The 17,519-nt window shown below is 35.6% G+C and overlaps 2 protein-coding genes across 3 annotated transcripts; one reads left to right on the forward strand and one right to left on the reverse strand.

Annotated features, from left to right (window-relative positions):
- The first annotated feature begins 6,415 nt into the window (after positions 1–6,415).
- LOC115979922 (transcription factor PIF3) lies at positions 6,416–11,134 on the forward strand. 2 transcript variants are annotated; one of them, XM_031102040.1, is made up of 8 exons: positions 6,416–6,847; positions 7,001–8,249; positions 8,348–8,452; positions 8,580–8,645; positions 8,949–9,014; positions 9,097–9,633; positions 10,566–10,695; positions 10,879–11,134. In XM_031102040.1, coding segments are annotated over exons 1-8 (2,247 nt in total). In that variant the 5' UTR covers positions 6,416–6,755; the 3' UTR covers positions 10,881–11,134. The 2 variants fall into 2 exon arrangements, with proteins under 2 accessions (XP_030957900.1, XP_030957901.1); XM_031102041.1 differs by having other exon boundaries at positions 6,515–6,847; positions 9,118–9,633.
- A 1,418-nt stretch (positions 11,135–12,552) lies between these two features.
- Positions 12,553–16,412, reverse strand: LOC115980020 (probable serine/threonine-protein kinase kinX). Its single transcript, XM_031102207.1, has 2 exons — positions 16,156–16,412; positions 12,553–15,264 (listed from the first exon to the last, which is right to left on the reverse strand). Exons 1-2 carry the CDS (start codon positions 16,204–16,206, stop codon positions 12,910–12,912), a joined length of 2,406 nt encoding a protein of 801 aa, XP_030958067.1. The 5' UTR covers positions 16,207–16,412; the 3' UTR covers positions 12,553–12,909.
- Between the last annotated feature and the right edge of the window lie 1,107 nt (positions 16,413–17,519).

A 17,519-nucleotide genomic window follows, 5' to 3' on the forward strand; every position in this document is an offset into this window, starting at 1 on the left:
ATGGCTGCCTCTGTCTGCCTTCTACTCCCATTTGCAGGTTCTCTACCTTAGCCTTCTGAATACATGCTTTTTGCACACAAAAACAAAATTAGAAAATAAAAGGGAATGAAAAAAGAATGCGATTAAGTGGTGACATTCTTAAATTTTACAAAATGTAGCAAAAAAGTAATAGTAATGAGTGTCTTATTATTTTAATTTGAAAAAAAAAAAAAAAAAAAACACCAATGATATTCTATTTACTTGTTTATGAATGAGCATGATGTAAAAGGTGCATGTTTAACGTGGTGGAAACATTATCCAATTGTTTATGGATACTTGATATGGGTAGCATTTATAGAGAAGAAAAAAGATAGAAGCATTCTAGTTGTTGTTGTTTAACACTGAAAGTTTAAGATTCATGGTCATAAAAATATCTGTGCGTGTTAGATGCTTCTAGGGCTCATGTGCAGATTGCAAGGAAGTAAAGACAATGGCCTGAAGAAGCAGTTAGCACTGGGAGAGCATTATTCAGGTTTTGGAACAACCTACAAGGCTCCACAGCAAAGACAGTATTATTTTATAGAAGGTCCATCCCAGCTCTCTTATCCCATGAAATATGTCACTTGATTAATTTTTATTATCCTCTGTTCTTCCCATTTCTGTGTAACAGACACTGTATTTTCTTTATTCTGGTATCTCATTGTGTCTGATATATTTACTTGGGATCTTCAGGTCCTTACCAGCATGCTTTAGCAAATTATTTCTTTATTTATATTCCTAGACACACTGCTTTGTTATCTGCATGATATGCTGTTTAATAATAATAATAACGGTTCCACTCACAAGGTTTTAAGTTTGTTTACTTAGCTTATTACAATTTGGAACCATAAAAAATTCATTACATCAAAGAATATTTATGTTGGTTCTATGCTCTTATTGCAGAGGAGGAAATGACTGGCTGCTTAAAAAAGGTGGTGGCTGCAGGTTTTGGACAGCAAGTTCAAGAAATTGATAGCAGTGGGAGCTTAGAAGATTGCAGATCAAAGACAAGGAATAAAAACAGTGTAAATATGCAAACCTCTGCCTCCTAAAATAGTTACAAAGATGACTTTATAATGGTATCCTATTATATTACAGCAAAAAAAATCAAGTATTTCTCCCAAAATTTTGGGGTTGAATATGGATTCTCAACAAACAAATTAATTAGGATTGACTGCATGTATTCTTCTCTATCATTAGTATCATATTCTAATATGTTTTGTGATTTATGACTTTGAAATAGGGTAGATGCAACAATACTTTGATTGCTTGCAGTCTGATTCTTCACTAGTATCTTTTGAAAGGATAATTATCTTATTCACCCATATGTCTGTAAGAGGCGCGCTCCATACTCGGGAGCATAAGACACCATGAAATGATGAAAATGGTTATGATTAGCCTGTTATATGACTGCAATGTGGTACATAGTACCTCAAAAGGAGATGAAACTGACTTGACATGCATGTTAATAGGAGCAACGCATTATTTTTGCAGGCAGCAGTGTACAATGTACTTGTAACCAAAGTTGCAATCATCCTTTTGCATAGGCGACACGTGTTGCGCTAACTTGCAAACCATGTCATGCAATCACCAGACCAGCATGGTGGGCTCAATTTTGGCTAAGAATGAGTAGTTGGTATTTATAACATGGACACAAAATCAAAGAGTCACGTGTGAGGTTCACACATGCACGTGAATTTCACACACTCACATTTGAGAATCTAGCATCCACTCAAAAGTTTGGTCAATTTTATGGATCCTCTCAATATTTCCACCTCTAGAGTCTAGAGTAAAACCATATCACATTCACCCTCAATATAATTTCTCAAAAAAAAAAAAAAAAAAAAAAAATTGTACATTGCACACCCTATGGGAAAGATAAAAGATGCTCTAAGGATTTGGGGACCCACGTGTATGGTGCCAAATCCCTTACTGGGTCACTAAGGTTCCACGTGGACAATGCCCATTCCTTCATCTTTCAACTGTGGGGGTCTACTTGGAATCCCAACTCCCCTTTAAAAATTGGGACAACTAAGAATTTAACTTTGCTCTCAACACAACTTATCGGCCAAAACGGAAAATTAACATTAATTTTCAAACATTATAATTAGTAGGTTAAGTTTTTAAATTATATTTTTTACTAGCATCTCGAGGCTAAGAGGCTCGATTTTGGACTATAAATCAAGTCTTTGAAAGTCGATTTTCATATTTTGATTGGGTCCGAGATGGCAGTTCGTCCACGTGAAAATCAAGTGTTAGAAACTCAATTTATATATCGATGCTCAAAGGCTCGATTTGTTCTTGAAATTTCATGAAATTTCAGCAAGTGTTGGAGTACAAAACACAAACACAGATCAACCAAAACATCCAACCAAATCTACCCCCAACAACCACCTAAAATCCAGATTATTAAAAAAAAAAAAATCCCATTAATTCAGAGAGAGAAACAACCCATCAAATCAGAGAGAGAAAGACCTGGGTCGCGCTGCTCTTTGAAGGCTTGATGTTCAGGCCAGACCTCGTTGTCCAAGGCTTGATGTTCCTGGAAGGCGGCTCCTACTCTGATAGTACCACCAAGAAATGTTTTGCTGGGTAAGAAAATGTGAGATGATGAAGATAATAATAATAAGGAATGGAACCCATTAGACACGTGCTGGGAATGGGAAATGAGAAAACATTATATAAATCGAGTCTCAGAGACTCGATTTTCAGGTGGTCGCCACGTGGAAAAAATGCCACATTAGACGTGATCAATCCATGAAAATCGAGTCTTTGAGACTCGATTTATAGGTCCTAAATCGAGTCTCTTAGACTCGAGATGCTAGTAAAAAATATAGTTTGAAAACTTAGCCTACTAATTATAATGTTTGAAATTTAAGGTTAATTTCCCGTTTTGGCCCAACTTATCAATAAGTTTAGGATGCAACATTTTTATAATATTTTTCATAATTGCTAAGATGGTAAATTATAAGTAGCAAAGAGTCGCTTTTACATAGATTTGTTTCTAACACTATTTTTATTTCACCCTACACAACCCAAAAAAAAAACAGAAAAACTAATTACAAAAAAAAAAGTTTCAACTAATTACAGAAAAAAGTTAGGTAACAAAAGAAATTGTGTTCTTAGACTTATATAGTAAGGATTAGCTTCTCACATTAAACTTTGTGGAATGCTACTATAGATTAAGATAGCTTCCCATTGTCCATCTCTGCAACAAAAGCAAAATTAAAACTATTATGTCCTCTTCATAAAAGACAGAAAGGCATCCACTCGCTGCTGATAATCCACTTGAACCAAATCTAATCCCATTGTTCCTTTATTGAATTATCTTCCCACTATATTATGACTTTCCTAACTTTACACATATTGCTGTTTTATCTCAAACAACATTTTCCTTACTATTTTTTTATGAGGGTCCTACATATATCTTATCAAAGTAAAATCAGTGACTCAGTGGTTAGAGTATGAAAAGTCCTTAAAGTCCCAGATTATAATAATTTGTACTATATAAAGGCAATTCTGACCTTGATATATCATATCAAAGTGCTTAAAATGATGAGCAATGGTGACATTTTGTTTACCTAAATCAAAGGAAGCGCTAACTAAGCTGATTATAAAATGTGTGATAATGTCATGGATTCTAATCCATGAGAAAGAATCATCAATTACAGAATCGATTGTGACTAATGGTTTTGAATAACTTATATTTCTTTAGCTCAAAAAAGGGATTACAAAAAAGCTTCATCTAGCAACTTTGAGGTTCGTGTAAGCCTGTATATTTAACTAAATTCAAATTAGTGATTTCAAAGCTTCTTATCAAAAATCCAAGTTCATGACAAAAGGGAAACATTGCAAAAGGACCATTCTTTAAATCATTAAAATGCCAATACTACACTCCTCCACTTAATTTTACAAAAAGTCTATCCAAAACTGATGGACAAGAAGATTTATTTATTTTTTGTTTGAATCTATTTGGTTCAACTTATTTTCATCCTAAAATAGAATTTTCAAATTTTAAAATATCATTTTTTTTTAAAGGGCAAACGTATTTTTCACAATAAAGTTAGATAAATTGATAAAAATAAATTCATCCAAAAGTATATTTCCAATTAGCTTAATTGGTGACAATTTTTGTTGTTGGACAGAGACCTAGGTTTAAATTCCTCCAAAACTAAAAAGAAATTTATTAGTATTATGATTGATGAAACAAATGCTATAAATTTCGAATTTTATTCATAAACAAATGTAGAATAATACTCTATTTGTTTTAAAACAAAGTATATTCAAATGTAAAATTTTTTACATATAAAAAATTTTCAGTAAATTTTTTTTTAAATGTTTGCTATGACAAATAAAAAATTTCAAATAACTATCAAATCAGTAGCTCAGCCACTAGAGCAACTAGTGCCGAAGGTTCGATGACCAAATCGTTGGAGTCAATAGTTGAAACGGTGGCTCTAGCGACTGCCGTCAAAGCAATGTCTATGGTGGATGGACCACCAACATAGGTGGCCAAAAGGGTGGTTCCGGTTATTGAATCATTAATATCTGTTGTCTAAACAGCGACTCTAGCTATGTAACCCACTAGACTGGTGACCTAATTGGTGAGAGGAAGTCAGTTGTGTGTGTTTTATAAAATGTTTTACTAAAATTTTAAAAGTAAAACATTCTACAACTTTTTGTAAAGAAATTTATGGACAAAATTGTAAAATACTTTACTTCAAAAGCGTAAGTAAACAATAAAAAAATCGACTGAGAGCAAGTCAATGGCTATATAAATCCCTTACCCCACAATTTTAAAACCAAAGTAAATTGTACTGGTTTTTTTTTTGAGAAACGAATTAGTTGAGAAGGATAGATTACAGAGACTAGAGAGACCGCTCCAACACATATATCTTGTTGTGTTCCATTATGAAAGCATCCATACAACTCACAAAATATAAAGTCCAATCCGTGGCCAAATAATCTCATGTGAAGATAACATATATAATTGGAAAAAGATAATATGTTGTATTCCAATACAGAGAACAGGGACAGTGCATCAATCTCAGCCGAACAACCACACCAACAAAATGGGACACTCATGACTTATGACTTGCCTTGCCCCCTCCCCCCTTCCATATTTGCGCGTGAACTACAAGAACCATCTAGAAGTATAAACATGGTGGGCCTATTGAGCTTGATAAGCAGCAGATCACACACTCCTCAAGTAACCGTTGGATTAAAAATGGAATAATATTGAGTTATTCACTCATTGACCCTTATAAGTCTCATAGATTTGAGATTTTTTTTTTACATTATTTTGGTTTATTAAATTTGATTTGCTTTATAAAATGGTCATTCTGTTGTGGTTTTGTTGACACATAAATTAATCATGTAAGGTGGACAAAAAGACTATTATAAAAATGGAATCAAAATTGATGGTTCAAATGAAAAAGAGAAAATCTCAGATTTAAGCAAGTAGAATTGAAAAAAGATACAACCTTTAAGAGTCAAAATTGTAATTTAATCATATAATTATGATTGAAACTCTTTGGAGATGTTTGTTTCCTCAAAAAATGTTTGTTTCCTCAAAAAGTTTCCTCAAAAAATGTTTGTTTCCTCAAAAAAAAAAAAAACTCATGAAGATGGGCCCCTCAGTATTTAGCCAAAATCATGAGCCACACACTCTTAAGAAAAAGAGTCTAAACCAAGATTTCAACATTTAACTGTGGTTAAGCTCAGTTCTCTCTCTCTCTCTCTCTGATACTGTACTGTGCCTTGGTCCCCTGCAACTCTGCAAGCCTTTCGCCGTCTTCTACGTCCACTTGGATCCTCTCTCTTTCTCTCTCTCTCACACACACACACATTGAGCTGAGCTACAAACTCTTAAAAGCTCAAACTTTTGGGAACACTTACCCTGATTTACAACCAAATTCCACATTTTTAATGCATATGGATTAGCAAACTTTGGCTGGTTCGAGGAACCCAGATTTTCCAAATACTTCTTTTTCAATGAATCATGTGAGACTTTTTTCCAAGTTGGGAATTGGGTATTGAGTATTTTGAGCTGGTTTCCAGCTTAACATGACTTTCCCATGATTTTAAGTGGTGTTTGTTTGAGGTTTTTGGTTTTAATGATCTGGGTTTTTTCTGGGGTTGCTGTTTAGTGATTTAAAAAGTGGAAAACAGAGTATTTTTAAACTTAAAGAGCTTTAATTTGGAGGGTTTTTGTATCATTGGAAGCCATTAAAGAATTGGTTTGACTGGTACTTTATCCTTAATTAAATTTTTGTTAACTTTTATATACATATATTATATACTTCACTGACAAGGACTTTAGTATTAAAAGAAAGATTTTATTCTGCAAATTTTAACTGTAAAAGAAGTGTTAACTTTTATATACATATATTATATACTTCACTGACAAGGACTTTAGTATTAAAAGAAAGATTTTATTCTGCAAATTTTAACTGTAAAAGAAGTGCCATTTTTTTTTTTTTTTTTTTTTTTTTTTTTTTTTTTTTTTTTTGTTTGGGGTTCCCTTATAAGTTCAACTGGGATTGTCTTATAGTGGGTTTTGGACAGGCTTGTTTCTTAAAACCTCGTTTGGTTTCTATATTTTTTTGGGTTCTTTGAACCATGCATTGAGAGTTAAAAATAGTAGGGTGTGGATGTGGATGTTACCATCAACGATGGCCAAGTGCTTGAATCTGAAGCGTTTCTGAGGAACAAACTGTATTTCCACCTCTCACAACATGCCTTTGTCTGAGCTGTATCGAATGGCTAAAGGAAAGCTTGAGTCTACTAGGGAAAAGAACACCACTTGTTCAAATGATCTGTCTTTTCTGTAAGTTCAGTTTCACTTCATTTTTTTTTATAACCTTTATGCTCTTTGCTCTTTTGGTTCATGCTTTAAAATTTCGTTTCGTTTTGTTATCCTATTTGATCTTTTGGGTATTTTTGGTGTTGTTATTCTTCTTTGTTGTGGGTTATAATGCAGACCAGAGAATGATCTTTTTGAGCTGGTATGGGAAAATGGTCAGATTTTGAAGCAAGGTCAGTCCAGTAGAGCTAGAAAGAGCCCAACTAGGAACAACTTTCAATCTCACTGTTTACCATCTTACACCTCTAAGATAAGAGATAAAGATATAGGGAATGGCAGCAATTCAAAGATGGGAAAGTTTGGGGGAATGATGTCTGTATTGAATGAAATCCCAATGTCAGTGCCATCAGATGAGATGGATTTGAGTCAAGATGATGACATGATGCCTTGGTTGAATTATCCAATTGATGATTCTTTACAACATGAATATTGTTCTGAGTTCTTGCCTGAATTATCTGGGGTCACTGTAAATGAACTATCCAACCAGAATAATTTGGCATCTATCGACAAAAGAAGTAGTTGTAATCTGGTATATAGGGATTGCCATACTAATCCAGTAAATGATGTTGTGAGTTTAGGACAGGGGAATGCGTCAAAAGTTTCTTCAGTAGGAGTAGGTGAGGCCACAAGACCTAGAACTACTCCTTTATACCCATCATCATCATCACAACAATGTCAATCATCTCTTAGATCAAAGGTTACAGATGGCGCTGGCAATAATACGAGCAGTATCATGCATCGTGCTGTATGTGGGGATTCAACACAGGTTGCATCTGCTGCAGGTGGATTTCCTACTATAAAGATGCAGAAGAAAGATCAAATGTCATCTAACAATAACTCCAATCTGATGAATTTCTCTCATTTCTCACGTCCTGCTGCTCTTGTGAAGGCTAATCTTCAGAACATGGGCCTCATGGCTGGTTCGGATTTATCAAGCATGGAAAGGATAACAAGTAAGGACAAAGGTTCTGCTGCAAGTATTAAACATCCTCCTGAATCAACACATATCAATTCCATTAGTGGTTTACAAAAAGAATCAAGTTCCCATTGTAAACCTCTTGCTGAGCCTGCGCCATCCAAGGTTGATTTAAAACCATCAGAGGATAAGCCTGTTGAGGAAAAAGTTGCCAGTAAACAATCTGAGGCTGTCTGTCCGGATGAGGCCTCTAGGAATGACAATATCTCCAATCAAGTCTTCGGTGAAAGTGTGACAAAGGGACTGCCAGATGGTGAGAAGACTACAGAGCCTGTTGTTGCTTCTTCTTCTGTTTGCTCAGGCAATAGCGTCGAGAGAGCTTCCGATGATCCAACACATAATTTGAAGAGAAAATTTCGTGACACTGAAGAGTCCGAATGCCATAGTGAAGTGAGTTCAGTCTTGGTTTGATATCTTTTCAATTTTTGTTCAGCTTCCCTTAGTGTGTCTCTTTCCTCCATTTACCAAGAAAACACTGTCATGTGCAGGACATTGAAGAGGAATCAATTGGGGCAAAAAAAGCAGCTCCTGGCCGAGCGGGTACAGGTTCAAAGAGAAGCCGGGCAGCAGAAGTACATAATTTATCCGAAAGGGTAAGCAACACCATTCAAGATTAGCATCTACCATTAAGAACATCTTTGTTTCTTGTATAGTTCTGCAATGTTTTGTTTCTGAATTATAAGGTTTTAACTGGTGCTCATTTTGGAATTCTACAAACAGAGGCGAAGAGATAGGATCAATGAGAAGATGCGTGCATTGCAAGAACTTATTCCAAACTGCAATAAGGTTGATGTTTTGAATTACAGTTTTGCTTGATTATTTGTTTGATGAACTTCATGTATTCTTTTAAATTTATTGTTTGTGGAAGTGTATCCTTGCGTATGAAGGTCTAAAGCTAAAAGCTCAAGTCTGTGTATGAAAGGTTTCGGACTTTGACTCTATTCTAAAGTCTAGTTGATTAACAAATTCAATAGTTTTTGACAGTGATGGGTCTTAATAAAGTATGTTACCTTGAACATAACCAACTAAAAAAGATTGATATTTTCTCCATTTTCGGTTCTGCTGACTTGCACATTTTGGCATAATAAGGTGGACAAAGCTTCAATGCTTGATGAGGCCATAGAGTATCTGAAGACACTTCAACTTCAAGTGCAAGTAAACATTCTTTTCTCTTTCTCCAACAAATCATTTTTTAGTTTTCTATTTACAGGAATTGGATAATCCAATTGAAACGTAGCATCTTTCCCTCGTTGTGCAGATTATGTCAATGGGAGCTGGTTTTTATATGCCTCCAATGATGTTACCAACTGGAATGCAACACATGAGTGCACCTCATATGGCTCATTTCTCTCCTATGGGCGTTGGAATGGGAATGGGAATGGGAATGGGCTATGGGATGGGTATGCCAGACATGAATGTTGGACCTTCGGGTTACCCTATGATTCAAGTGCCCCCCATGCAAGGAGCACATTTCCCTGGCCCACCTATATCAGGACACACTGCTATGCATGGAATGGCCGGATCTAACCTTCAGATGTTTGGGCTTCCTGGTCAAGGACTTCCAATGCCAATGCCTCGTGCACCATTAATTCCTTTGTCGGGAGGGCCTGTTATGAAGTCTGCCACAGGACTTAATGCCTGTGGGGTTGTAGGTCCTGTGGAAAATGTGGATTCAGCTCCAGCCTCTAGGTCAAAGGATCCAATGCAGAATGTTAATTCTCAAGCGATGCAAATCACTGGTGCTAGTAGCTCAATGACTCAGACATCTAGTCAGGTTTGTGCATTTATTTGGAGTTGCTATGCTGAATGAATAACGAGAAACCTACAATATTTGGAAAAGTGGGATTTCTGTTTTATTAAAAGGTAGACTCAGCATAAATTAATGAGAACATATCACTAAAGAAAATTATGACAACAGACGTGGAAGGAGACACTAATGTGTGGTTATCAGATTATATATTTCACTAGCAAGTTTTCTCTTTAGTGAGGCCAGACCCCCCTCTCTTTATTTCTAGCAAAAGCAAGAAGTGCAAACAAGCTGGTTTTTCCTATCTATGCTTCTTTTTTGGCCTTTAAGCTGCTAACTATCTCTCAAATCATGAATACCTTAGCCACTAAATTCTCATACTGACTTGTATGGATTAACTATCTATTTCCAAAGCAGATGCTTGAGAGGAAATAATGACTCATTTTCCTTTTCTCTAACAGCTGTGGAATTTAGTTCATTTACTCTTTTGCATGATTGTTGGGGTTCTTTGTTAGGAAAGAAGAGTCTTGCAAGATGGCATTTTTAATTTTTTGATAGGTAAAGATAAGATGGCATTATAGATGTAGTTAAAACCCTAATGTTATATTTATGCATTAATAGCCAAAAGGCTGAGAAGGTAATGAAAGAAACCTAATAAGATTATGAACCTTAGTTAGATAGGCAGACAACGTCATAGAAATGCTGATGGGTAATTGTATTTCATTTTCTTTAAGAATTTGGATGAGCCAAAAAAAGTTGGACAAGCAATCTTCTCTTCAACTTTGTGTCATGAAGAGTTGAAAGTTTTGGATGGTTAGTTGAGTGACTTGAGTCCAACACATTTCTATCTTGTATCAATTCAACTCTTTATCACACAGTTTCCCATTGTCTACTTGCCTTCTGCCAGTGTCACTGGTCTCCCAGAATCACCTAATGTTTTAATGTTTTTGTAATGTCAGTGTCCAGCAACAAATGCAAGATTTGAACCATCTTCATTGGTGCAAAATAATGGTCAAGTCTCAGATGTTGTCGGCAACACAGCTGTTAACTCTGCAAATGGAAATGACCTTGTGCCTAGTAAACCAGCTTGTAAGTGGATACTGGAAATCGCGCTTCAATTTTTATATTACATTAATTATTAGAGGCTTGAAGAGGTAAGGACTGATTGTCTTTACAGGCTATGATTGACAACCAGTTCTTATGATCTTTGTGATTGAAGAGAAATCTGTCATGGCCCTTTGAGATTGATCCTTTTGTTTCATGTTTCTTCAGGATCTCAGCAATTTCAGTTGGACTAGAAGGGGTATAACCATCAATATTCTAATTTCAGGACAGTACAATTAAAATTGCACAGATTTTGGTACCTTGGGGAGACTCAGAATCTTTTTCTTGAGCTTGTACATTAAAATAGTGGCACACGCAGTCAATGCAATGTCTAGGAGTTAACTATCTCGGAAATATGTATTCAAAACGTTTTTTAGACCTCTCATAACAATTCTTTGAATTAAATGATAATTATATTCCAATAGACTCTCTCTCTCTTGGTGATGCAATATTGTGTGAATGTATGCAGAAAAGAAGCTGGGTGTTCTGATGGCTAGTCTGGTTCCTTTTTGCATCTTAAATTCAGATAATTGGCATGTGAAGGGAGCTGGTATCTTGTGTCATGGTTGCATACAATACCTCTCACACATGGGCGTGAGAGGGGAGTTGTATGCAACAACTGTTAGACAAGATAATAAATTTTGTGAAAGGGTTTTAAGTGGGTCTTATTCATCTGATAGAATTTTCTGTATGGCTATTTGGGTTCTGTGGTTGGGAGAGCATTTGGTATTTGAGTACGGACACCAAACCCATTTTTGGGAAGTTTCTTTTACAAAAAAAAGGCCTCATTTCTTAATTGATTTAGTGGGCATTAAATTCCACTTCTTTAGTATTCCCTTGATCAGAATCACATGGAAAGAAAATATCAACTGTTGGCTGAAGATTTATCTCTATGTTTCTTCCATTCCCTCAGTCTCTAGGCTGCATTGAACTTGTAAGAATTATCTGACCACAAATTGCAATGAACATAATTTCGAATGTGATTCCATTTATTTATCAATTTCTTTGTTAAAAGTTTTCCGCTATGAATCATAAATGGAGAGTATAACTTTACAGATCTGCAGCTTAACATAGGCGATAAAAAGCATGAAAGAATCTGCAAGCTCAGCATGCATGAACCGAGTTTTATGCTTGGCCTAATAGCATAGTCATCACATGTGATGACACTATAAAGGAATCAGCCTCTTCTTGTAAGCTTTTTCATACGTGGATGTGATTCATTAGCCTATTATTGTACCTTTCTTTTCTTCATGAAAGTTAAAGAGCCTGATCAGTAGTGTCTACATTTTTTTAGGACTCGGTTGCCTTACATGTCACACTCCTTTGAATTGTTGGCTTTTACTTCATATTGGATGTGCTCATCCTTGCTTCATTCGGTGTATTTTGAACATATTAAAGTTTCCAGGTTGTTTTCTAGCTGTCTGATCATGGATATCCTTGAACCATTTCCACGTTTGGATCTGCAGATATGATTGAGGAAATTGACCCTGCCCGTATTTCCACCAAGTTCATTATAATATAATCATATCAGGATAAGAAAGACAAGATATTCGTAATGAATATGTGAGTGATTGTTGAATTGCAGTTCTATTTAGTTAGGTGCACTACATTAAGTCAAAAAGAAAGAAAGAAAGAAATATATATATATATATATATATATGTTTGGATGATGATAAACCAGAAACCTAGTTGTAAGCTTTCCTGCTTACCTTTCCCATACTTGGAAGTGTTGATATTGTAAATCTTACAATATTGCACTGTTGAAATATTGTGGTAAGAAACTAAAATTATTGCACTATTGAAATACATATTTAACAATAGTAATAATAAAACATTATGACGTGACTATAACGATTACAAAATAGATATCAACAATAATTTTTCTTCACAAGCACACAGTTCTCATCTCCTGATCATTATTGGCAATCAATCAATTACAAACCCAAACAATACATACAACTGCAAAGAATTGAATAGAAACAGAAAACAATGTCTTTGTAATTTTTACAATATTGAGAATGACAAAAACTATACCTTCTATATACACCCTTTACATATCAAACAGGCAAGCAAGCAAGCAAGCAAGAGAGAACAGCAACACAGATGAACCGAGCAGCTACCGCTATATATGTCACACACAACAATTTGGAAAAGATATCACGTCTGCATAAAATTATACAATGCCTCATAGTCTGTCAATTATTTGACTTTAATGTCACCCTTGGTATCAGAGGAGAGGGTTTTTGAGCTTGGAGATTTCCCAATGATGGCTTTCTTTGCCTTCACAAGTGACTGTTTTACCTTGGATATAATGTTATTTGATTGCTTTTGAGTGGACTTGGCTGGTAGTTCTTTTGGCTGGTCCTGAGATGTTTTAATCTCATCACCAATATTGACAGGTGGCTCCAGATTCTGAACCTCAGATTTTGCAACCTCGTCAACTTTTTCTTTCTCAAACTCATCTTCACCAGTTTCTACAGTTTTTTCACTTCTTAAATGCAACTCAGATTCCTGGGGTTCTTTAAGTGGTTCACTAACAACTGTAGTGTTTTCCTGGGATTCCTTAAGTGATTCACTAACAACTGTTGTGACTTCAGCCTGCTTTTCGTGGGATTCCTTAAGTGGTTCACTAAAAATTGTAGTGACTTCAGCTTGCTTTTCCTGGGATTCCTTTAGTGTTTCACTAATGACTGTAGTGACTTCAGCCTGCTTTTCCTCCAAGTGCTCATCTTTGTTGGTTTTGGCTAAAGCTGGTGACTTGTCTTCTACATTCTGCTCTTCTTTGTTCTCCTCAACCACTTCAACATCTCTGCCAGTATTCTCTCTCTCAGTTGATACTTCAGCCTGCTTTTCTTCCAAGTGCTTGTCTTTATCAGTCTCGGCTAAAGCTGGCATCTTGTCTTCTACATTCTGCTCTTCTTTGTTCTCCTCAACCACTTCAATATCTCTGCCACCAGTATTCTCTCTCTCAGTTGATACTTCAGCCTGCTTTTCTTCCAAGTGCTTGTCTTTATCAGTCTCGGCTAAAGCTGGTATCTTGTCTTCTACATTCTGCTCTCCTTTGTTCTCCTCAATCGCTTCAACATCTCTGCCAGTATTCTCTCCCTCATATGATTTTTCAGTAACTTCAGCTGTGGAAATAGAACTATTGATATCCCCTTCTTTAATTGGACTTGATTCCTCAGGTATCGAATTTCTCTGTTCATTCTCTTTTTCAGTTTCCACAGTCTTTGCCTCATTCTCTTCTGCAACTTTTTCTGTCTCCACCACTGCCTTCTTTGATAGCTCTTCAACCACATCAGCCCCACTGAACCCCTTTTTGTCTTCTGTATCAACCTTCTGTGAGACAGTACTTGGTGGACAAAATTCTCCTCCATCTTCTTTCAGATCAGTCTGAGCTTCTTGATCAGTCAGGACTTGTTTGGAATTTGTGATTACAATAGGTTCTTCCGCTTTATCAGTTTGCTCTTTCTTGAAAAATTGGGTATTCTCATCCTTTTCAGCCGAAGTCCATGTGTTTGTGGCTGAATCAACCTCCACACTTCCCTTTGTCTCAACCTCTTCATATGTTTTCTCAACTTTTTTAATCAGTTCAGATTGCTCTAATGGCTTCTCCTCGGTTTCAATAGCTGCAGCTTCTGGTTGAACCTCCACATATGTTTTCTCAACTTGTTTAATAAGTTCAGATTGTTCTGCTGGCTTTTCCTTGGTTTCCATGACTGCAACTTCTGGTTGAACCTCCTCATATGTTTTCTCAACTTGTTTAATCAGTTCAGATTGCTCTACTGGCTTCTCCTCGGTTTCAATAGCTGCAGCTTCTGGTTGAACCTCCACGTATGTTTTCTCAACTTGTTTAGTAAGTTCAGATTGTTCTGCTGGCTTTTCCTTGGTTTCCATGACTGCAACTTCTGGTTGAACCTCCTCATATGTTTTCTCAACTTGTTTAGTAAGTTCAGATTGTTCTCCTAGCTTTTCGTCGGTTTCATTAGCTGCAGCTTCCACTTTCTCCACTTCTATGGACTCCACATTTGAATCTTTAATCTCATTTATCCCTATGGCTTCTGATTCTTTTGGAGGAAGCACATCCAGGGGCTCCTCTAGTTTCTCAGTAGCTTCAGCTATTAATTCATGGGCATCAACAACTTTAGGTTTCTCGTCTTGCTCTTTCTCAAGAGATGAATTTGCTACTTGCTCTGGTGCTTCTTTTACTGCAGACTCCACAGCTGGTTGCTCTTCTGGTTGGGTATTACCAGTGTCTTCCACTGGCGCTGGCAATGGTATGCTGGGAGTGTGTGAATCAGGAATGGAGTGTTTTTCCTCCTTTGTATCCTCTTCAACTGGAAGATCTGAAATAGGAGCATCGTCAGTCTTCTCAACCCCAGGTATAAGAGGCTCGATGTGCTTATTCTCTGACACTTCTTCAAGTTTAGATAATGGGGTTGCTGGACTTGGTGACTCATCGACTTTGGGTTCTTCTTCTACACTTTCCTTGGAAAAAGAGACTTTGTCTTGCTCAATAGCTTTTACTCCTTCATTCACCTTCTTCTCAGTTTGCTGCAATAAAATGAATGAGCACAAAGAAGAAAATTTAAACAGAAGTGCAACTTTTACAATTAGGCAGTCCTGAAAGACCATAATAAAGCACTAAAAGAATTGTTTTATAATTACTTCTAGCATCTCAATTGAATTGAAATTTCAAGATAGAATTAGAAAATAAGTGTATGATGATCCAATCAAAAGAAATTTGGAAAGCCAGTTCAGATGATCTGTAAGAGTCAAGGAAAACCATTGCCAAGTCCTCGTGGTTACTTGGAAAAAATCCTTGCCAACTTGCGGTCCATGGTTAAAGCTAATCGGTTTAACCCAGATTCTTTTGATGAAAAATATAATTTATTAAAATATAGTAGAATTTGTGTTGGATCATGTCCTGGCAACCTTATGAGCAGATTATGTTTCCTCAGACGTCATGATTTGCATGACCATGGATGGAATAGATACTAAAAAATGATACTTTCCCAATATCACACATAGTAGACAGCAAATTGCCAAATACATCCTTCTCCAAGTGGTTACTTGACTCTTGATAAAAGGTATATTCTTATCTATTAGAAAATATATAGGAGATACTCAATTAACATATTCAAACTAGATCTTAATAAGAAATCCATAATCATGACCAAGGTTGATTCACATGATCACATCTAGTGATTACAAAGATATAAGCAAAACTTAAGGCACAAGTATATTTTTTTTCTTCTTTAAATGAATAGCACTAGTAGGATTTGCTATAAGCAGAGAAAACATACAATTAATCTTAAGAAACATATGAAGTTTAGATTAGTTGAACTCTAACACCCCAGAAAATAATAGACTTAGTTCATCATTTGAATCATAAAAACATCACAAGAATTTAAAAATATACAAAAACCACAAGAACGAACTTACCTCATGATCAGTAGCAGAAGTATAATCTGATGAAGCAGTCTCAGTAGCCATAGGAATTCTACAGGAAGGTGACAGTTTCAAAGTTGTTTAGAGATTGAAATGGTTAAAGATGAGGAAAAAGGAAAGGAATGATATGGTTGGCAACAACTTAAAAAAAGCACAATTAAACTTTTGGAAAAGAGCTGCAAAAATAGAGACAACAGGGTGTCCCTGACAGACTATGTCACATGGATGATATAGTATGAATTATTAGGATTAGGATTCCATTATGTACATATATTTTATTTATAAATAACTAAAGTGACCAATGACCGTTTAATTTGTGGCAAAGTGACAAACTTTAAATGGAGGTTGGGACCCAGAAACCTCTAAATTTAACGGTCTTAATCCATTGGGACCTCTTGTCAAAGTTATTATGTGCTGGACTACTTTTTATTTCTTCTTCTTCCTTTCCCCTACTAATTTGAGCCAGGTTCATGTATATGAATGGTTCAGATTTGTGTAGTTTCTAAATAATTCACACATTTCATGCAGGTTATCTATTAATGTATCAATAGACTCATACCTAAGGCATGAAATTATCTTTTCATTTTTGAAGAATTCTAAAAGTAGGAGAACTATTACAATGGCCTTTTCATTATGCTCTTTCATGTAATAAAAGTACACTCCATAACATTGTGATAAAGTTTCTTAGAACAGCCTTTTCTTCCTATAATTTTTTTTTTCAATTCTAATTGGTACATTGTAATTGAATAGTGGTCCTTTGAATTTTCTCATAATATATCATGCCAGTTGTTTGAAAATGTTAAGTCCTTGTAGCTTAATGGTATAATTTGATTTTTCTAATGACGAGAATTTGAAGTCAAATCCCCCTCTCTCGTATATGAAAATGGAAATTTCATCCCTGTGTATAGTTCATTTTTATTTCTAGCTGCAAAAGTTATAATCATTTTCACAAAAATGAATCATTTATCCCCACAAGGGGCCATTGGTAAAAAAGTTCTTAGAAAGTAGCCAAGCATGTTAGTAGCAATTTTAAGACTGTTTTTGCCGAAAATCTAGCTGGTTCCTTTTTACACCACTAAGAGGTTCCAAGTAAAGTCACTTTCAAATAACAGAGCCAGAGGACCACCAAATTGTGACTCTACTTTATAGGCACTAGCTAGTTAGTTTCATGTTTCTTAATTTGCTAATACTTTGTATACCGTATATGTTTCTAGGATGTTTTCTTAAACAGAGACCAAAGTTGAACAAGACGCACATCCCCAAGGAATAGGTTTGCCTAGCTTGTTAGAAGACAGAAAATACTGAATATTATGCAGAAAGTGAATAGTGTCAGTGAAAATTTTTACATGATTACTGTA

This window comes from Quercus lobata, chromosome 3 (genome assembly GCF_001633185.2).
Source record: "Quercus lobata isolate SW786 chromosome 3, ValleyOak3.0 Primary Assembly, whole genome shotgun sequence".
Taxonomy (NCBI): Eukaryota; Viridiplantae; Streptophyta; class Magnoliopsida; order Fagales; family Fagaceae; genus Quercus; species Quercus lobata.

What these genes read in the sequence shown, in the direction of transcription:
- LOC115979922 (XM_031102040.1), top strand. Translation starts at nt 6,756, where the DNA reads ATGCCTTTGTCTGAGCTGTATCGAATGGCTAAAGGAAAGCTTGAGTCT. An exon ending in TTATTCCAAACTGCAATAAG is followed by an intron (nt 8,646 to 8,948) that starts GTTGATGTTTTG and finishes TGGCATAATAAG; the next exon opens with GTGGACAAAGCTTCAATGCT. An exon ending in CACTTCAACTTCAAGTGCAA is followed by an intron (nt 9,015 to 9,096) that starts GTAAACATTCTT and finishes ATTGAAACGTAG; the next exon opens with CATCTTTCCCTCGTTGTGCA.
- LOC115980020 (XM_031102207.1), bottom strand. Translation starts at nt 16,206, where the DNA reads ATGGCTACTGAGACTGCTTCATCAGATTATACTTCTGCTACTGATCAT. An exon ending in CTTCTGCTACTGATCATGAG is followed by an intron (nt 15,265 to 16,155) that starts GTAAGTTCGTTC and finishes ATTTTATTGCAG; the next exon opens with CAAACTGAGAAGAAGGTGAA.